Below are 23154 nucleotides of genomic sequence, written 5' to 3'. Positions count from 1 at the left end.
CGTACCACAAGTTTATCCTGTGCATGACACTAGGGGCGTATGACACTAGGGGGCGTAACAGTGAGGGTTCTTTAACGTGAAAACGTCTACCGTGACATGGGATTGTGATTATAGATACATGATATATACTATGTATTTATTCATATATCAGATAAAATCTTCATGCTTGAATTTTTCTCTCTTTCCTCCTATAGTAAATCCTTATGGATAATGAAAAGAGCATGTACATTAAGATCTGCGTCGATTTGAAGTACATTTATTTAGACTAATCACCACTGTTAAATGTGTTCTGAGGACTACGACAACAAGCATGATTTCCTCGGGATACAATAAATATATATAACCAGATTGTAAAATTCAACACACTTTAAACGAATTACATGTAAATGTGATTTGTGAAGTCAAATCGATTTTATTTTTGTAGATAGTGCTTGCATTATCTACTGTAGGTTATACGAAAAGGAGGATATACTTGAAAGTAACTTCCGCCGTAAAATGGCTGAAATATTGCCGAACAAAACGGCGTTAAACCATAATCAATCAACCAAGCAATCAATCAATCAATCGATCGAAAGTAACTTGTTTTATTTTTCATGTACATGATAACAACACACTGCATTACAAATGTACATACTAGTATAGAATTTTTTAAATATAAAAATACGGTTTATCATATTCAAAATCCAAAGTTTACAACCTCGGACAAAGACACTGGATATATACACACATGTATGTTTGTGAACTGATCTTAATAAAAACAGAGGCAATGTAAAGAGCGCTGTCGTTAGAGAAAAGTTGCACATCACTGAATTACTAACGTACGCAAATGGACATACATTGTGTTAAACATTTAAAAGTCTGACGTCACAGTCGCCATTTCGATGATGTCTCAATCCACCATTGTTGTCGTAGAAGCATATATTCCTGAATAAAATGTCAGACGTGGGAATCTATAATTAATGACATGACAATGAAATGACGTAAGAGCGTGAACAGGTAGGCAGGAAAAAAACACGCTAACTATTCTTATGTCCCCGCCTTATATTTTGAAAAAGACGAAACGTATTGTTTTGTACTTTCGGTCGGTAGACCAAATATTATCAATATATCAAGAACCCTTTGTTTAAGACCCCTATTGATTTTGAAGTCACAAGGTTAAAGACCAAAGACCTCTACTCAATACCTGAAGTATATATTTTGGTGGATAAATTTCAAACTTGATACACTGGTACTCCGAAGACGTAGAATGATGTTAAGGTCAGTATTACACCAATAATACAACATAGTTCGCTCAATATCTCAATGGTGAACCATTTCTTTGATAAACAACAAACTTGGTATACATGTTACCTCTAAGATGCAAGGTGAAGATAACGAACAGTGATCAATCTCATAACTCCTACAAGCAATACAAAATAGATAGTTGGGCAAACACGGACCCCTGGACACACTAGAGGTGGGATCAGGTACCTAGGAGGAGTAAGCATCCCCTGTTGACCGGTCACACCCGCCGTGAGCCCCATATCCTGATCAGGTAAACGGAGTTATCCGCAGTCAAATCATGATGTAGATTATTGTTAATGTGTTTGAAATTATAAGGTGAAAGGTAAGAGGTTAAACTTTTCTGCACATAAGAAAATAGCATCCGCTCAATATTTTGAGAACCCTTTGCTGTATATTATTAATCTTATGAGTTAACCGTTTTCTCTGATATGATACACTACATATTTTGGTTTCCTGCCAACATGTCATGCATGTGCTAACATGTCATGCATGCATGTTACTGTCGGTTTAGGCTGTCACAACACATAGGACAAAGTATCTGGGTACAAGGGAGAAAACCTGCTGAGTACATCGAAGCTCAATAATCCAAAGACTCAAGTGAGTTTTCCTGATTGAAATTTAGCAGTTGTCTCATCTTCATCATCATTGTTGTCGTAAACATTTGTCGTTAAGCCATCAAGTGTTAGCCTCAGACTATAGTAAACGATCCTTAGTTTTCACCATCATTATAGACATTCTACGTTTAAAATTGACCCTTCTCAGCATTACCACGCGGGGGTGGAGATGAGGTGATGGTGTTGTATGTTTATAAAACATTGTTTCCCGTTCATCTTGTCCATGTAGTATGGGTATCTACCCCAATAGGTCTTATCTTCCACAAATACGTCGTGAATGTATGAACACATATCTCTCTCTCTCTCTCTCTCTCTTTATCTCTATCTATCTATCTATCTATCTATCTATCTATCTGTCTGTCTCTCTCTCTCTCTCTCTCTCTCTCTCTCTCTCTCTCTCTCTCTCTATTTGTCTGTCTATCTATCTATCTCTCTCTCTATCTCTCTATCTATCTATTTATCTCTATTGCTACATACTTTGATTTACTTAGTGCAGGAAACAAGATACATGCGATTTCTTGGGATGACTGATGGACATGAACAATTTACCGTCTGCGTCTGACGTCATCAGATGACTTCCTCCTCCTGACCTGTTACTGACGGCCAACACAATGGCGTGTCGTCTGCGGTAAGCAAGCACCAGTAGGATCACCATGACAACAGCAACGCCGATCCCAACGCCAGCTCCCGCCATTACTGAAGCTATGTAACTTTAAAAAATTACATTTCCTGTTGGGTTGCCCACGAGGACTGGGCTATTAGCGAAAGTTACAAGCTATTGTTTATGTTATTCTCATTAAACAACCCGGTATATGGAGATATCTCCTTAGAATAAATGCAGAAAAATTTGATATCATTGAAAGACATAACTTCCTCTTACAGTTTTTGAGTATGCTTGAGTTTGTGGTTGTTGTCTTCAACCGGAAGCTGCTGTTCTCCAGATTATAAGTATGGCTGAGGGAGAGCTGAACCACTATGCTTTCGCTTGTCCCACAGAACACGTTGGGTGTAGTTTTGCAGGAATATGACTCCTAACAAAGTGAAACAGGGTTATACTTAGATATATACATATCACCAGTAATGCTGTGAAAGTATGTCTGGGCAAACATGTGAACCCAACAGTTGCTGGCAATGCGGTTCCAACAAAATTATCATATGTTATGAACATCGAAATGAATAATATGATATTAAGAGATACCAGTCACAGAAATACATGTATACTATAAGAGAACTTTGCTTAGAACAAATATATGTTATTTTCATGTTGGACATTATGAATGTAATCTACGATAAGAAACCGAACTTTGTGCACTCACCAAGTCGGAGTTCTCCCCATTCCTGAATTTGGAAAATGCCAGCTGAACATCACAGCTTGCTATTTGGTAAGACACAACCTCAATACAAGTTTTTTGACCTGATGGCGATGGTTCAAAAATCACTGTGCACTCCCTTGTTATTTTTTCTCCGCTCCATTCTACGTTGAAAGCTACGTCTCCCGATACGAAATAAATGTTCCTTACGTCATGACACGTGGCCTCATCAAGACGGACTGAAAAAATGCATAGGCAAAACATGGAAAGATGGTTTACAGATTTAAATTTCTAAGAAAATTATTTATGTTGGTGTGCTCAACAACAAAATGCTAGATATCAAAACAAAAATTATAAATCGTAAAACCAACCCTTTCTATTGCATTAAGAGTTGAATTGGTCACCTTAAATGAAGTGTATTTTAGTGGGCAATAATTAGATGTCCACCTTGATGAGCCACACATCGTTTTTCTCGATGTTTGAAAAAAAAATCAAACGGTTTTCAACTTTCTGCTATCTTAAGAACCATAAAAAATTTGGAGTATGAAAGTTCACCGATCGCATTTTGAGGATTTCCCCATATTGCCTTAATTAAAAGCCAATGTTTAGTTACTGACACTTTCTATCGAAACTATAGGTAACACTTGATATATCTTCTATGTCTAGACTCATTGAACAACCAAACAATACAACAGTAGATGACTCCGAAACTACATATATTTTGGAATCTCCAAAATTAAAATTAATATAGAATCGAACATTAGTATGTAGTATAAATCAACATGGACTGAAAAGATAGATTTTGGTCTGATGGTGCCATCTTCAGGTGCAGGCGTGCGGATTTAGTACATCAATCGTTAAAAAGCAACCGCGATTCATGTTCAGAAATGTTTTGTTGAACCCCCAAGGCACTTGTGTCTGTGGGTTATCTTCTTGATTTGCCTGGCTAGAGTATATATCCCCTGGCCTCGGGTAGTGTTACAACGCACAAAAGAGCCCCAGTTCATCATTAGCAGGTCTAACAGTCTAGTGTCTTCTTAAGAGGCCTAAAGGACTAGATATTGTAGTAGATATTCTACTGTCGGACCAGTATGCAGCAAAAGCCCGGTTTGTGCATTAAGATATCCATTTTGTATGGTAAGGGTCGAAATTCTGAAAACAACGGGGTGCTGAGCATTCAGTAAAGAACATTGAAAAGTATTATTTTTTTTAATTGAAATTGAAATTCAAGAGTCGGGGAATAATTTTCCCAGCTACTGTACCTGTAGTTTATAATGAGCATATTTACAAAAAAAATAATGCTATTAAAATAATGAGAGAGAGAGAGAGAGAGAGAGAGAGAGAGAGAGAGAGAGAGAGAGAGACCCATTTTAAATCTAAATTCGATTTTTTCCCATTACATCAGATTCAATACGTCAATGTTGTTCAGTTTGGACAGTCTTCTATTGAATGATCTAGTGCTATAACGAATTATTTCAATGAATACTGCATAAAGCTGCACATCTTGTGACGTATCGATCTGTAAATCATTAATATACCGTGTAGATGTAAGCAGGCCACTAATGCAATGTTTTATGACTGGTCAATAATTTGGAAAAATTTTGGATTATGATAATTAGATTCACGGAAAGTGTTGAAGTAAGAAATAATTATCGCATTTTCGTGGATGTTGCAGGATAACCCCCGAGGTCGAGACATGTAAATATAAAGCCGAGACGTAAGATCAATTTCAATGATCACCCAGTCAAGTTTAATTATCAACCAATCAATTTCAATGATCACCCAGTCAAGTTTAATTATCAACCAACCAATCTCAATGATCACCCAGTCAAGTTTGATTATCAACCAATCAATTTCAATGATCACCCAGTCAAGTTTGATTATCAACCAATCAATTTCAATGATCACCCAGTCAAGTTTAATTATCAACCAATCAATGTTAATGATTAATCAACCAATTACAATGATTAATTTCAATGATTAATCAACCAATTAAAATGATTAAACAATTGATGTCAATGATTAATCAATCGATTTTAATGATTAACCAATCAATTTCAATGATCAATCAATTAATTGCAATGATTAATCAATCAATTTTGATGACCAGACAACCATTTTAACCTGTGAAATAGCCATGTATGTAGGAGTACTCACTTGTCCCGGTGTAAGCTGTTCCTCTATTGATTGTGTGGTACAAAACGTACATCATTGCACAAGACCATTTAAGGAAATCCATTGCTCTCTAAATTCAAAATAAAGTAACGAGTTAATTTATGCGTGATTTACTCGGGATTCTGAAGGAGGAATGTGATTTACACGGGATTCTGAAGGAGGAATGTGATTTACACGGGATTCTGAAGGAGGAATTTGATTTACACGGGATTCTGAAGGAGGAATGTGATTTCCACGGGATTCTGAAGGAGGAATGTGATTTCCACGGGATTCTGAAGGAGGAATTTGATTTCCACGGGATTCTGAAGGAGGAATGTGATTTACACGGGATTCTGAAGGAGGAATGTGATTTACACGACTACGATTACACGTACCCGGAGGTCTAAATTGGCTTCCCATTTTGTTAGATTTAAATTAATTTCAGAAATAATGATATTTTCTTTGTTAGCAATTTAGTTTACTTTGTGGCGATTAGAGATAGTTTCGATTGCCGGCATTAAAAACATGTAGGTCAGTAGGTAGAGCACCTGACTAGGTCAGTAGGTAGATCACCTGACTACAGTAGTAGGTAGAGTACCTGACTACAGCAGTAGGTAGAGCACCTGACTAGAGCAGTAGGTAAAGCACCTGACTACAGCAGTAGGTAGATCACCTGACTACAGCAGTAGGTAGATCACCTGACTATGGCAGTAGGTAGAGCACCTGACTATGTCAGTAGGTAGAGTACTTGACTATGTCAGTAGGTAGAGTACCTGACTACAGCAGTAGGTAGATCACCTGACAAGAGCAGTAGGTAGAGCACCTGACTACAGCAGTAGGTAGATCACCTGACTATGGCAGTAGGTAGAGCACCTGACTATGTCAGTAGGTAGAGTACTTGACTATGTCAGTAGGTAGAGTACCTGACTACAGCAGTAGGTAGATCACCTGACAAGAGCAGTAGGTAGAGCACCTGACTACAGCAGTAGGTAGAGCACCTGTCTATGGCAGTAGGTAGAGCACCTGACTATGGCAGTAGGTAGAGCACCTGACTATGTCAGTAGGTAGAGTACCTGACTACAGCAGTAGGTAGATCACCTGACTCGGTCAGTAGGTAGAGCACTTGACTATGTCAGTAGGTAGAGCACCTGACTAAAGCAGTAGGTAGACTACCTGACTAGAGCAGTAGGTAAAGCACCTGACTACAGCAGTAGGTAGATCACCTGACTAGAGTAGTAGGTAGAGCAACTGACTAGAGTAGTAGGTAGAGCAACTGACTAGGTCAGTAGGTAGAGCACCTGACTAGGTCAGTAGATAGAGCACCTGACTAGAGCAGTAGGTAGAGCACCTGACTAGAACAGTAGGTAGAGCACCTGACTAGGGCAGTAGGTAGAACACCTGACTACAGCAGTTGGTAGAGCACCTGACTAGAACAGTAGGTAGAGTACCTGACTAGGGCAGTAGATAGAGCACCTGACTACAGCAGTTGGTAGAACACCTGACTAGAACAGTAGGTAGAGCACCTGACTAGGGCAGTAGATAGAGCACCTGACTACAGCAGTAGGTAGAACACCTGACTAGAGCAGTAGGTAGAGTACCTGACTAGGTCAGTAGGTAGAGCACCTGACTAGGTCAGTAGGTAGAGCACCTGACTAGGTCAGTAGATAGAGTACCTGACTACAGCAGTAGGTAGAGCACCTGACTAGGTCAGTAGGTAGAACACCTGACTATAGCAGTAGGTAGAACACCTGACTAGGTCAGTAGGTAGAACACCTGACTAGGTCAGTAGGTAGAGCACCTGACTAGGTCAGTAGGTAGAGCACCTGACTAGGTCAGTAGATAGAGTACCTGACTACAGCAGTAGGTAGAGTACCTGACTAGAACAGTAGATAGAGCACCAGACTAGGTCAGTAGGTAGAGCACCTGACCAGGTCAGTATGTAGAGCACCTGACTAGAGATCCAGGGGACGATCCAGGGGACCAAGGTTAGAATCACATTTTGATCATTTGTATTGTCTCCCTTCTGTTACATTTGGTGTCATAGACTAGTCCCTGGAACTGACACATAAAAATGTATGTCACCAGGAGAAAAAGATCCTGGGTTGATGTGTGAAGACATTTAAGGAGGGGTGGGGGGTGGGGTGGTCAGAGTATGTGTGTGTGGGGGGGGGAGTTCGGACGGGGTCCATCATCTGAACTTTATAGTTCATTTAGTAGAGTACTTAACTACAGATTCAGGGGACCAGGGTTTGAAACCCAGTCTGGTCCATTGCATTTTCTCCATTCCTTTACAATGCAATTTTAATGAAGTTTGATAAAAGTTTGTTTACACTACCTGGACACCGAATAGCTAATTGCGTTAGAAACCGTTAAGTACGTTTATTATAATTATAGTAAATCATAAGATAAAAACACTTTGAAAATTCTGACTATAGTTGGTTAAATGCCCAGGCCATTTATGACGCTACATCAAGTGCAATCAAGTTGAATTTTATTCAAGTACATGTACAATGATAATAACTCGTATAAACTGACATGCAGTTATATTAATGGTTCCGGTTGAGATGTTTTATGCATTTGTTGATATGTTCTCATAAGTTCTATTTCTTGCCTGCTTGTAACAAGGTCACGCATAATTATATCATTGAAGGCTTAATTACCGTTCAACTTTAAGGCAGGTCTCGTGAAATCTCGTTGATTTACATAACCCCTGACAGAGGTCAAATTCGCTGAATAAGTCTATTGTTATGCCACAACTGCATTCATCGCATGAAAATATGAATTGTCCAACAAGGAGCCCGGTACATTACGGGAAGAAGGAGAAGTTAAGCTTAAGGGTGCAGAGAAAACATTTGTTATGTATTACGGAAAGTGCAAGATATACACAACTATATTTTGAGTATGAAAATTTGAAAATTTACTTCATTTCGTGAAAAATGCAGATCAATGACCATTCTAAGGTTGAAGAAATTGTGCTCAAACCTTTTGTTAAAATATCTAGGCAATAAATTATGTTCAAATCAAATAAATTACCGGAAAAATTAAAATACCTGCAAAATTCGAATTCAAGACCAGCAGTATCACACGTATAAAACCACTGATACGTCCGACTAGGCAGGGGATCTGGACAAGAAATATCCCACCGGTAAGAAATATCCCACCGGTAAGAAATATCCCACCGGTGAGAAATATATCACCGGTAAGAAATATCCCACCGGTGAGAAATATATCACCGGTAAGAAATATCCCATCGGTGAGAAATATATCACCGGTAAGAAATATCCCACCGGTGAGAAATATCCCACCGGTATTTGTTTTCCCTTTTTGAAGAAAGAAAGACATAGAGAGATGCGTTTATCGAATAAGGGTTGTATGTCATGAAAGAAATTCTAAGTTGACAGAGTCATCTTGATCAAATTAAACGTTTACAACAAAGGTACAGATCACGGAGAAGAGTTTCAGTACAGTCGTACAATGTAGTCATTAACAGTGTTTACTTGTCCATGGTTTGGTTAATTAACAGAGTAAGTATCTAACGACATGATACATTCTCGATATTTAAACATATTTCTTACGCTGTCATATCACCAAAACATTTTGCATCACCATCCATACATTTATCAACATTTATACTATGCTCTGCATTTACACATTTTTTGTTGTCTTCATTTAAAATGAAATAAGATATTTATAAGATATAAAACGTTACCTTTTATTCCGTTTTATTTCCGCCTCCGACAATTTTTAGATACATAGATTACAGACAAGGATCTGTGTGGTATGCGCATTTATCTTCCCCCAATGCATTTGCATAAAACAGTGGTCCAATGTGCTGTTTAATGGCTTTCGTAACATCTAAAGCCAAAATGCCAAGCTGCGTCAATGTCATAGTCTTCTGTATTCAAAGCATGGTCCAGTATTATACTGTGTAAGACCGTTTAAGGAATTTTCATTATAAAAACAACCAAGTTGTTTTTACTAAATGTCAAGTTCATCTGTTAAATACCACAATATGTAGCTGTGTCGTTGGGATGTTTAAATTTATAAAGTAATGAAGATGTTTGCATAATGTATGTGAGGTATCACAGGGGAACATGTCAGTGGCGGATCTAGAGGGGTGTTCCGGGGGTCGGAACCCCCCCCCTTTTTTTTATCAGAAAACTTTGCTAAAAAAGATAAAAATAACGCATTTTGAGGGTAGAACCCCTACATTTGAAAACCAAAATTAATGGTAGACCCCCCCCCCCTTAAAAAATTCCTGGATCCGCCCCTGCATGTTTTATCTTATGAAAACAACAAACCCCAAAAAGTAAGCCATTTTTATAAATGATCACGAATATATTCTGTTTATTGTTATCACTTACAATCACTCGTCTGATCACGAATAATGCTGATTGTTATCACTTACAATCGCTCGTCTGATCACGAATAATGCTGATTGTTATCACTTACAATCGCTCGTCTGATCACGAATAATGCTGATTGTTATCACTTACAATCACTCGTCTGATCACGAATAATGCTGATTGTTATCACTTACAATCACTCGTCTGATCACGAATAATGCTGATTGTTATCACTTACAATCACTCGTCTGATCACGAATAATGCTGATTGTTATCACTTACAATCACTCGTCTGATCACGAATAATGCTGATTGTTATCACTTACAACCACTCGTCTGATCACGAATAATGCTGATTGTTATCACTTACAATCACTAGTCTGATCACGAATAATGCTGATTGTTATCACTTACAATCACTCGTCTGATCACGAATAATGCTGATTGTTATCACTTACAATCACTCGTCTGATCACGAATAATGCTGATTGTTATCACTTACAATCACTCGTCTGATCACGAATAATGCAGATTGTTATCACTTACAATCACTCGTCTGATCACGAATAATGCTGATTGTTATCACTTACAATCACTCGTCTGATCACGAATAATGCTGATTGTTATCACTTACAATCACTCGTCTGATCACGAATAATGCTGATTGTTATCACTTACAATCACTCGTCTGATCACGAATAATGCTGATTGTTATCACTTACAATCACTCGTCTGATCACGAATAATGCTGATTGTTATCACTTACAATCACTCGTCTGATCACGAATAATGCTGATTGTTATCACTTACAATCACTCGTCTGATCACGAATAATGCTGATTGTTATCACTTACAATCACTCGTCTGATCACGAATAATGCTGATTGTTATCACTTACAATCACTCGTCTGATCACGAATAATGCTGATTGTTATCACTTACAATCACTCGTCTGATCACGAATAATGCTGATTGTTATCACTTACAATCACTCGTCTGATCACGAATAATGCTGATTGTTATCACTTACAATCACTCGTCTGATCACGAATAATGCTGATTGTTATCACTTACAATCACTCGTCTGATCACGAATAATGCTGATTGTTATCACTTACAATCACTCGTCTGATCACGAATAATGCTGATTGTTATCACTTACAATCACTCGTCTGATCACGAATAATGCTGATTGTTATCACTTACAATCACTCGTCTGATCACGAATAATGCTGATTGTTATCACTTACAATCACTCGTCTGATCACGAATAATGCTGATTGTTATCACTTACAATCACTCGTCTGATCACGAATAATGCCGATTGTTATCACTTACAATCACTCGTCTGATCACGAATAATGCTGATTGTTATCACTTACAATCACTCGTCTGATCACGAATAATGCTGATTGTTATCACTTACAATCACTCGTCTGATCACGAATAATGCTGATTGTTATCACTTACAATCACTCGTCTGATCACGAATAATGCTGATTGTTATCACTTACAATCACTCGTCTGATCACGAATAATGCTGATTGTTATCACTTACAATCACTCGTCTGATCACGAATAATGCTGATTGTTATCACTTACAACCACTCGTCTGATCACGAATAATGCTGATTGTTATCACTTACAACCACTCGTCTGATCACGAATAATGCTGATTGTTATCACTTACAATCACTCGTCTGATCACGAATAATGCTGATTGTTATCACTTACAATCACTCGTCTGATCACGAATAATGCTGATTGTTATCACTTACAACCACTCGTCTGATCACGAATAATGCTGATTGTTATCACTTACAACCACTCGTCTGATCACGAATAATGCTGATTGTTATCACTTACAATCACTCGTCTGATCACGAATAATGCTGATTGTTATCACTTACAACCACTCGTCTGATCACGAATAATGCTGATTGTTATCACTTACAATCACTCGTCTGATCACGAATAATGCAGATTGTTATCACTTACAATCACTCGTCTGATCACGAATAATGCAGATTGTTATCACTTACAATCACTCGTCTGATCACGAATAATGCTGATTGTTATCACTTACAACCACTCGTCTGATCACGAATAATGCTGATTGTTATCACTTACAATCACTCGTCTGATCACGAATAATGCTGATTGTTATCACTTACAATCACTCGTCTGATCACGAATAATGCTGATTGTTATCACTTACAACCACTCGTCTGATCACGAATAATGCTGATTGTTATCACTTACAATCACTCGTCTGATCACGAATAATGCTGATTGTTATCACTTACAACCACTCGTCTGATCACGAATAATGCTGATTGTTATCACTTACAATCACTAGTCTGATCACGAATAATGCTGATTGTTATCACTTACAATCACTCGTCTGATCACGAATAATGCTGATTGTTATCACTTACAATCACTCGTCTGATCACGAATAATGCTGATTGTTATCACTTACAACCACTCGTCTGATCACGAATAATGCTGATTGTTATCACTTACAATCACTCGTCTGATCACGAATAATGCTGATTGTTATCACTTACAACCACTCGTCTGATCACGAATAATGCTGATTGTTATCACTTACAATCACTAGTCTGATCACGAATAATGCTGATTGTTATCACTTACAATCACTCGTCTGATCACGAATAATGCTGATTGTTATCACTTACAATCACTCGTCTGATCACGAATAATGCAGATTGTTATCACTTACAATCACTCGTCTGATCACGAATAATGCAGATTGTTATCACTTACAATCACTCGTCTGATCACGAATAATGCTGATTGTTATCACTTACAATCACTCGTCTGATCACGAATAATGCTGATTGTTATCACTTACAATCACTCGTCTGATCACGAATAATGCTGATTGTTATCACTTACAATCACTCGTCTGATCACGAATAATGCTGATTGTTATCACTTACAACCACTCGTCTGATCACGAATAATGCTGATTGTTATCACTTACAATCGCTCGTCTGATCACGAATAATGCTGATTGTTATCACTTACAATCACTCGTCTGATCACGAATAATGCTGATTGTTATCACTTACAATCACTCGTCTGATCACGAATAATGCTGATTGTTATCACTTACAATCACTCGTCTGATCACGAATAATGCTGATTGTTATCACTTACAATCACTCGTCTGATCACGAATAATGCTGATTGTTATCACTTACAATCACTCGTCTGATCACGAATAATGCTGATTGTTATCACTTACAATCACTCGTCTGATCACGAATAATGCTGATTGTTATCACTTACAATCACTCGTCTGATCACGAATAATGCCGATTGTTATCACTTACAATCACTCGTCTGATCACGAATAATGCTGATTGTTATCACTTACAACCACTCGTCTGATCACGAATAATGCTGATTGTTATCACTTACAATCGCTCGTCTGATCACGAATAATGCTGATTGTTATCACTTACAATCACTCGTCTGATCACGAATAATGCTGATTGTTATCACTTACAATCACTCGTCTGATCACGAATAATGCTGATTGTTATCACTTACAATCACTCGTCTGATCACGAATAATGCTGATTGTTATCACTTACAATCACTCGTCTGATCACGAATAATGCTGATTGTTATCACTTACAATCACTCGTCTGATCACGAATAATGCTGATTGTTATCACTTACAATCACTCGTCTGATCACGAATAATGCTGATTGTTATCACTTACAATCACTCGTCTGATCACGAATAATGCTGATTGTTATCACTTACAATCACTCGTCTGATCACGAATAATGCTGATTGTTATCACTTACAATCACTCGTCTGATCACGAATAATGCTGATTGTTATCACTTACAACCACTCGTCTGATCACGAATAATGCTGATTGTTATCACTTACAACCACTCGTCTGATCACGAATAATGCTGATTGTTATCACTTACAACCTCTCGTCTGATCACGAATAATGCTGATTGTTATCACTTACAACCACTCGTCTGATCACGAATAATGCTGATTGTTATCACTTACAATCGCTCGTCTGATCACGAATAATGCTGATTGTTATCACTTACAACCTCTCGTCTAACATGAACGTATTTTCCCGATATGAAAAACAGTGATCAAGCTCATAAATTCTATAAAATCGAGAGTGGAGCAAACACAGACCCTGGATATATCAGAGGTGGGATCAGGTGTCCATCCCCTGTTCACCGGTCACACCCGCCGTGAGACCTATATCCTGACCAGGTAAACGGAGTAATAAGAAATACAATACACATTGAGTGTACATGTATGTGATTTTATTGTAGCGAGTGTATGTGATTTTATTGTAGCGAGTATATGCGGCACTCTACGACATCAATCTTAGACAATGACGTGTTGCCACGAGGTAATTATGTATTCATTGAATGATTAAGTTTCGACATTTAACACGGAATGAAATGCAGATGAATTGAAGAACTTGCTAATTTGAAAAATTCGCGCTTACTTCTCACTGTTATGAAATTGTTAAGACAGCAACAGCATCGTCAGCCAATTCTATACCGGTTTTAACCTGTTCTATAACACAATGAGTTCTATCTGTGAAGTGTTAATATAAGGTCCCGTTCTCGTTGAAGTAGGGTGTTTACACAAGGATACTCTCTAATTCATTATGGAGTCAATCACAAAGTTGGCAGCGTATTAGGAAACAAACAGTGGAACCTAAATATATGTAGGTTATAGTTATTAGGGAAGGTAGGAGTGAGGATCTCTCGGGTGAATTGTTTAACCATGTGGAAAAATCATTAAGGTGGCTCACTACACCCAGAAATAGTTTATCAAATCAGTACGAATTGATTTAATCATAAAAAATATAATGATATATGATAAGTATTTATGTCAGAAAGGCAGAAAAAATGCATTTGGATAAAAACATGATTTCAAAAATTTATTTCAACACATATGAACAAAAGACTGGGGGATATGAACTCAAGATCTAGGGTTCACCAGCCCAATGCTTTAACCACTGGGCTACGATGATAGACAAACAAATCGATTAATACAAATAATTTCACAAAAGATTTAAATCGCCATCTTGTGACGTACAATATAGTGTCACAAGCTTTAGTGTAGTGAGTCACCTTAAATATCTGGTAAAAGGAAGCGGTGTGTTCTATAGGTTAGATTGATTGATTGATTGATTGTATCTTGTTTACCGCCTCTCTCGAGATTTTTACACTCATATGGAGACGTCACAAAGACCGGTGAAGGGCTTCAAATTTAGGCCTATACTCGGCGCTTACAGTAATTGAGCAATGAGGGTTCTTTAGCGTGCCTCACCTACTGTGACACGGGTCATCCGTTTTTAAGGTCATCTCTGAGGACTCGTGACATTCCCACCTGATGCCGAGCGTTTGGCGATGGAACTGTCACTACCTGCTTTAACGACTTAGGTCTGTCGCGACCAGGATTCAAACCCCGACCTTCCACATGCGGGGCGAACGCTCTACTTCTAGACCACCGCGGCGGTCTCTACAGGTTAGATGAGTTTCGCTGCATCGAATACTATTAATACAGGAAACATGGACAAACGTCATTGCCATCCACAGACACAAAAATAATAGAAACGCCATATTGATATAAATACTTTACTAAAATAAGATCTTTCATCCAACAACAGGGTGGTGGCTCGCTACAGGAAACAAGAGATAACCAGAGAAGGTGCTGTAGACTTCATCTCCGCCTCCGTACAGGAAAGACGTATGATGCTTAATGTCCAGGTAAACCGTATCCCCGGCAACCAGTTCAAGAACAGCAGAGTTACTTCCGGGTCCATAACTTCCGGAAGTGTGACCATATAGAGAGTTGACGTACACGTAGTTATGGTACAGTTCCACCCAAGCTTCTTGTCCGCTCTGGGCCAGAACGTGGTAATGGAAGGCGTACACACCACTTACTGGGGCTGTGAAAGTGCCGGTGTTGATATCAAAGCTTTGTCCAAGGTTGCTGAAAACTCGGTCAAACACCACTTTGGGGCCGTTACTTGAGCCTTCGTTATGGGTCAGACCGACTGAGAAGGCCACTTCCTGTTGTCCACCATGACCTTGACATTACATATAATGTTGTGTTATTAATCAGGGAAAACATCGATTTCCAATTTTAGTTGCATACATGCACCTAAAGCAGGGCCGTAAATTACATGGAGGCGGAGGAGGCAGCTGCCTCCTCCAACTTTTGAGCCAAAAAAAATTAAAATTTAAAGTTCATTAGAATTTATGTTGTTTCCAATAACTAAGAACATAATACCTCCCTTAAAAAGCATTCCAAATCTTTCTTTTAGAATGAGTTAGTCAAGTAACATCTTAGAAGGCCCTAGAATCAAGGATTTTGCACGAAACGTGTTCAGTGTGCACAAAATGTGCTCAGCGTCTGGGGGCCTGGGCGGCCCCCAGACCCCCGCCTAATTTCCTGCCTTCTCCAAATTGAAGGTTAATTTACGGCCCTGACCTAAAGTCATTTTTAAATTATAAAAAGGTCATATTGGGAATTTATTTGTACATGTCATGCTGAGTACTCGCAAAAGAAAAGAAAAAGATGTCAATGAACCTTATCGGTCACACGATGAGCGCACATAGTCGAAAATGAATTAGGAAAGTTGTGTGTGCATTATTTAAACTCTGAGAACTGGATGTCTCTGTGGTAGGTGAAGATGTTTAATTATTCTGATTCTGGCATTAACCAGCCCTTGTCTAATTATGGTGCTAGGCAACTTTCTTATCAAGTATTAGCCGCTAATATTTCTCATTTACGAAACTGTGGAAAAGAAACATGTCTTATTTCTTAGCTTAAGTTGTTATTATTTCACTTGTAATCATTAAAAAAAAAAAAACCGGTGCAGTATCAAATAGTATTCAGAAAAGCATTCTGAAATACGTTTTTCTTAATGTGGCATTGATCTTGACCCAGTATCATGTCACGTGGTAAAGTCATAAGCAACCTTTTGTGCAAAGTATGAGATCAATGTTTAGAATTATAAAGCATTTCTAAAGCTGTACTACATTTTCTATTAATAAGCCACAAAGCACCAACCTACATGTAGGGTCAAAACCGCTAACCTAGAATTTATGAATTTAACAACTTTGACAGTGGCATCCTTGCTCATTTTCACTACACAAACAATTCATGAGCCTGGTGTTCAGAGGATTGGTTTTTTTTTTTTTTTTTTTTATACAGATATAGGTAATTGTATTCTCACTATAAGATGCCTATAAGTTCATCCTGGAGCCCGTACCTCTGAGCCAAAGGCCATGAATTTCCCAATTTTGCTCAGTTTAACAACTGTTTCTAAAATGGTCAGGGGTAAAGCAAAAAAAAAAAAATCAAATATCTATTACATTTACACCATATGATTCAAATATCCCCATTCTGGAGTCAAGGCTATTTTTCACATTATTGGTATATGCATCCTTGCTAAATAAGATTATGCACTAAGGTTGTATTCAAGATACTGGTGCGATTCATAAATCCGCATTTTGAGCCCGGATTTCCTTAAACAGATACTATTAGTCTCATATGTTTGGTACATGTAGAGGCATCCATGTGCATCTATGAACCTAATTTATTTTCTTATCTTTAAGGAGCAAAGAATCCCGTAGATATCTAAACATTTAATGCATGTAAACTAAACAATTCAAATAGACCCGCCTTTACTGTGCCCGAACCCATAATCACAAACATTGATTTTACAATTATGGTAGAGACTTTCATGCTTAGCAGAGCTCTAAACACCTAGTTTTTATGTCAGGTGCAGTAAAGAACATCTTAAAGACTGCACTATTTGTCAAGATGTCAAAAAGGACAGGGAGCTGGAAATTCACAAATTCTATTTCTCCTATCAGCGGCAAAGTCAGGTAAAAAGTGCCTGTGCAGTTTCTGAGAAGTAAAAAAAAAATGTTCAGAACCTAACGACACTTGACGGACGACACACGACGACAAATGGAAAAAACTCAATACATACCTTGACCATGAACAGTAGGTGACAAAAGAGCTCCGCAGAAGGTGGTGTAATATTCATCCATGTCTCCATAGAGCTTGACGTCAGTTCCAGGCCTGGCCTTGACCTTGACAGTATCTCCTCTCTTAAGGTGGATGACGGCACTGTTGCCTGAATCAGCGTAAGAACCAGACGTGTACCCGTACGACGCTACCACGTACTGCGTGTTGTGGAAGAGTTCCAGCCAGGCTTCCTATAATAAAAGGAACCGTGATATAGAACGTCAAAGGTCAAGGACACACGGATTTCTCAAGTACTCCGTAGATGTAAAGATAAACTCGGAAATATATTTTATTCCTAGTCAATTTCTCTACCTGTCTGGTCAACCCAGTGGTTTAAGGCGTTAAGCCGGTAAATGGGTGCGTTCGAGTCCCTCAGGATTTGATTCTTTTATGTAAATGATTTTGCATTGAATCGGAAATTTTTGTTATGATAGAATTTTGATATGCGTTATTACTCATTGAATGATAACTTAAATTCTTTTTCAGAGAAAAATGAAATTTCCGTGCAGAAGCAAACATTTCGACTTTGTATAAAACCATGAGGGTTCACAGTGGGTGTGGTCGGTCAACAGGGGGTGCTTACTCCTCCTACGCACCCGATCCCACCTCTGGGATGTACAGGGGTCCGTGTTTGCCGAACTCTTTATTTTGTATTCTTTATAGGGTTTATGAGCTTGATCGTTATCTTTACTTTTTTATTGTTACCTCATCAGAATGGGACAATGCATGGAAGTGGAAGACATAAGTTCCTTCAACTGGAGCAGTAAAGGTTCCAGTGGTTGCGTCATATCCGCTGCCGAGATTCGTGATGGCTTTGTCGTAGATGACAGCAGATCCGTCACTAATTGAAGCATTGAGAGTCATCACCGCAGAGAAACCCACCGCTCCGTACGAATTAACTGCATCCAGTTCTTAGATTGGTAAATTAGAATAGAGGAGAAATCTAATATTGTATTGGTGAAAGTTTTTAAATATGGATGATAAATTAAAAAAAAAAAAAACACTTTGCAGTTTTAATTCAAGATAGCATTAAATGCAAGAATTGCACGGAAATCATAAAAACGGTTCACGATTCATGGTTGGACATCGCCTCTAATGGCGTCTGACTAATTACCAGTATCATCAGCGAACAGGAGTTCTCCAGTAAATGTTGTGTAGATCTCGCCATCTGCTCCATACAGTGTCTGGTCGTAGTCATCATGGGCCTTCAAGTAAACTCTGTCTCCGGCATTTAAATGTAAGATGGCCGCGTTTCCGGCGTCCGCATAGTCAGCATAGGTGTAAGCATAAACTGTAAACCGAAGCAATGTACTTTCATCTTATATCAAATTTATACGGAATGAAAGAAAACATTGTCATAAACTCAACATTACCACAGAAAATGCCCTCAATCTAAGAGACAGAAGTTTGAATAACCGGTAAGTTCTATGTGTGTACTTATTATAGTGCATTTTAGATTTCGCGCAATCGGATGTGATGTACTATTTGGCGCGATCATGGTTTACTACGTTTTCTGCTTCTTTTAAACCATCTTCCTTCACCCCCAAAGACGCTAAAATATTCACCCCGCTGAAATAAATCCATTTACAGTATATAGCACTGTAGTGTGTGTGTATAATATGTACAAGTGTTAACGCTTACTTGATGCAATTAACTCGTCATTCTTCATCATTTCCAACCAAAGTTCCCAGTTCTTTTCAGTGAGGCCATAAAAGGTAAAAGAATACAGCCCGGGGGTCTGGCAAACAAATGTTCCATTGTCAAAGTTAGATCCAATCGCTGTGATTTTCGTGTTGAAAGGAAGTTGTTCTCCCTTCGTCAAGTGAAGATTTGTCGTCTGCCCTTTTGTGAAGGCGCTTTGAATCTGGGAGCTAAGCGGATCCTGACTTTGTACCACTGCGTATAATCATGTTAAATATTAGGGAAGGACGGTAAAGCATCAGTCTTACCACCTTTATTGAAATATCATTCATGAGAAACTTTGTTAACCTCAGAGAAGCATTTACCTATTGGGACTATTAATAGTATGCTGATCCACATCGCGGACATCGTGCTGCCTGTTAAGTAAGCAGTGTTTGAGACATTTTAAAAGGGTAGTTTGCAAATAAAGGTATCATTGCAAGTTACACATGTACTACCGATGACGTTTTTGGTAAGAGTTTGAAGATGACCCGTTGAGAGGTTAAGTATTGGACGGCAGAGTTAGAAGATGACCCGTTGAGAGGTTAAGTATTGGACGGCAGAGTTAGAAGATGACCCGTTGAGAGGTTAAGTATTGGACGGCAGAGTTAGAAGATGACCCGTTGAGAGGTTAAGTATTGGACGGCAGAGTTTGAAGATGACCCGTTGAGAGGTTAAGTATTGGACGGCAGAGTTTGAAGATGACCCGTTGAGAGGTTAAGTATTGGACGGCAGAGTTAAAACAGGTATACAAAATACATAATAGTTTCTAAAATAGATTACTTGTCTTATCTGTATTTGGATGAATTGTACTTGTACGTCTCACTAGAGAATGTTTCACTCATATGGCCATTGCCAGTGAAGGGAGGCATTTAGGCCTATGCTCGGCACTTATGGCCATTGAACAGGGAGGCGTCTTTATCGTGCCACATCTGCTGTAACACGGGTCCTCGGTTTTTGCGGTCTTATCCGAAGAATATCGAAGTATAATATTTTAAGACCATAAATTAGAAAATATGACGAATTCTATCTCTCCCCCATAGTGTCAACTTTCCAATGAAAGTGGGTTTTCCTTTAGTTGAACAGTCTAGTCACCTCTTTATCGATACTTATAACTACCATTGGTATTCAACATTACATCAGATACTTGTAGTATAATAATATTATCAGTGTATTCAGATACTGATTGCTTCTGTGGCCAAAGTCGATAGAAAAATAGAATGTCCGTAAGATAGCAGATAAGCTAGGACATCGAGGCAATGTCATTCTTATCATTGCCATATGCTTGATTTGGTCTTTCGGATACGACCTTAAAAATGGAGGTCCCGTGTCGCGGCAGGCGTTGGTATGTTGTAGAACCCTCACTGATACAACCCTGGGAACCCTCACTGATACAGCCCTGGGAACCCTCGCTGATACGGCCCTGGGAACCCTCACTGATACGGCCCTGGGAACCCTCACTGATACAGTCCTGGGAACCCTCACTGATACAGCACTGGGAACTCTCACTGATACGGCCCTGGCAACCCTCACTGATACAGCCCTCGGAAACCTCACTGATACGGCCCTGGGAACCCTCACTGATACGGCCCTGGGAACCTTCACTGATACGGCCCTGGGAACCCTCACTGATACAGCACTGGGAACCCTCACTGATACGGCCCTGGGAACCCTCACTGATACAGCACTGGGAACCCTCACTGATACGGCCCTGGGAACCCTCATTGATACGGCCCTGGGAACCTTCACTGATACGGCCCTGGGAACCCTCATTGATACAGCACTGGGAACCCTCACTAATACAGCCCTGGGAACCCTCACCGATACGGCCCTGGGAACCCTCATTGATACAACCCTGGGAAACCTCGCTGATACGGCCCTGGGCGCTAAACAAAGGCCTGGTATTTTTCTTACAGCTGGTGATGTCTCAATAAGACTGAAAATGTCTCGATTGGGCGTAAAACAAACAAATTACTAACTATACTTGATCAAAGGATCAAATCAATTTGATAAATCTTAAAACGATTTTGTACGGAAAAATAATGGTTTCTATTCTATCTAACTAATGTCGGCCACAAGGGCTAAACATTCACACAGTAACCGACATGTTACATGCAACACCCACTGCTTAAAACTCAAATATTTTTGTGCTATCAAATTTTCTTGGTTCACAAAAATAATTAAAGAATACTTTTAAGATTTCGTGATTCAAGAATTACCGTCTCCTGTTTACTGACGGTTTTAAATTCCCCAAGTTTTTTGCAACATTTGCTTTCAAAAGAAAGTTTGATTAAGATGCCCAGGACACCTATATTTTGAGGTGTATTTCTTCATTTCCCCCCTAAACTATGTTCTCTTTTCAATGCTATTCACCATTTTGTTCCAGAATCTAATACAATAAGCTGTATGAGTTTGAGAAATATTCGGATTATATTTCGTTCACATATTAGTAAGGTACATTGAAATTTAGCAAACATAATAGATAAACAATTCATCTTTGATGCATTTAAATGGAACGCATGCAAAAATATATCAAAAAATCAAAATAGTATCCTTAGGGACGGCCAGTACTCACCGTGAAGTTAGTCTGCAGTTGAGTGTTTCCGTAGTGACTGGCAGATATAAAGCCCACGAGGTCACTGATAAGACTTCAATGCCACTGGAACTGTGTCACCTAGTAAGAATTATAGTGCAGCTACTACTACTTACAGGGCAGGTATTCTTAAATGGGATGGTGTAGTGCTTAGAACATGGTCGTGATAAAATCCGTTTTTAAAAATCGGCCTGGGGAAGACAAAATTCGTAAACTATGCTTTCAGTCTTGTTGGAGATATTTTTGTCGCTGAGTAGAGAATACTGTTTTCGATAGCTATTGCATAGTCATTAACCATTTTTCAGGAAAACATGACCCCTTTTCAAAAGTCTACATGTAAGGCACTATGACGTCATACTATGGGTGAGCAATCCTCGAGGGTTTGTAAATCAAACATCGTACTGTTGCGTTTTCGTTGCTATGAATTTTACTTATCTTAATTCATGACTACTTCTTTTCTTTGAAGAGAAGTTGTGCTTTTATTTATGAAATAAATTTCAGTTTTGAAAAATATGAGGATTATGATTTGAAGAGCGACGCGTTAGCGCTTCATGAAAAGTATGACAGCATAATGCGTTGCAGTTCCCACCCTCATGTATTTACAAATCTTAAATTTATTTCTTCTATTTACATTCTACTTTCGTTTCTGTAGGAATTCCCAGTCATCAAAATAGATGTACTATTTTTATCAAGATTCATACGCACATTGTTTACAACTGCAACGACCTCATGAAGAAAATGGCTATCATAACAATTTGTAGGAATATCAAAGGCAAAAAACTTTGGGAAATGTAAATATTAGATAATGGCAGAGAGATCTGAACGTGTAATCATGCTATTAGCAACATCACACAAAGCTGCAAACCGGTCGCGGCATTTCAGTGGTAGAACGTTCACTTCGAGCCCTGCTCATGTCATGGCCGCGTAAGATGTAAATATAGACAGTGGTTGCTCCTTTGCTAAACGCTCGGCATTTAGAAGTGAGAATCATGTATCTTTCGGATAATCATAACCTCAAAAAAGGAACCCCCTTGTCGCGGCAGGCAATGATATGTTAATAAACCCCCACTGCCACGGCCCTGAACGCTATTCATATTAC

General features: G+C 38.8%; 2 protein-coding genes across 4 annotated transcripts; both read right to left on the bottom strand.

Moving 5' to 3' along the window:
- Nucleotides 1-568: 568 nt before the first annotated feature.
- On the bottom strand, nt 569-9371 carry LOC125653533 (uncharacterized). 3 transcript variants are annotated; one of them, XM_048883102.2, is made up of 6 exons: nt 9072-9371; nt 5366-5453; nt 3215-3447; nt 2779-2929; nt 2448-2600; nt 569-950 (listed from the first exon to the last, which is right to left on the bottom strand). In XM_048883102.2, exons 2-6 carry the CDS (start codon nt 5445-5447, stop codon nt 937-939), a joined length of 633 nt encoding a protein of 210 aa, XP_048739059.2. In that variant the 5' UTR covers nt 5448-5453; nt 9072-9371; the 3' UTR covers nt 569-936. The 3 variants fall into 3 exon arrangements, with proteins under 3 accessions (XP_048739059.2, XP_048739058.2, XP_055999201.1); XM_048883101.2 differs by having other exon boundaries at nt 569-924; nt 9072-9360; XM_056143226.1 differs by having other exon boundaries at nt 569-2600; nt 9072-9364.
- Nucleotides 9372-15361: 5990 nt separating this feature from the next.
- Nucleotides 15362-22122, bottom strand: LOC125653530 (complement C1q tumor necrosis factor-related protein 4-like). Its single transcript, XM_048883095.2, has 7 exons — nt 22038-22122; nt 19789-19839; nt 19424-19678; nt 18897-19073; nt 18488-18693; nt 17745-17973; nt 15362-15830 (listed from the first exon to the last, which is right to left on the bottom strand). The coding sequence occupies exons 2-7, from the start codon at nt 19829-19831 to the stop codon at nt 15394-15396; spliced, it is 1347 nt and encodes a 448-aa protein (XP_048739052.2). The 5' UTR covers nt 19832-19839; nt 22038-22122; the 3' UTR covers nt 15362-15393.
- Nucleotides 22123-23154: the final 1032 nt, after the last annotated feature.

Source organism: Ostrea edulis, chromosome 7 (genome assembly GCF_947568905.1).
Source record: "Ostrea edulis chromosome 7, xbOstEdul1.1, whole genome shotgun sequence".
Classification (NCBI taxonomy): Eukaryota; Metazoa; Mollusca; class Bivalvia; order Ostreida; family Ostreidae; genus Ostrea; species Ostrea edulis.
Note: the sequence above shows the minus strand (reverse complement) of the source record. Positions and strands in the feature narration are given on the sequence as shown.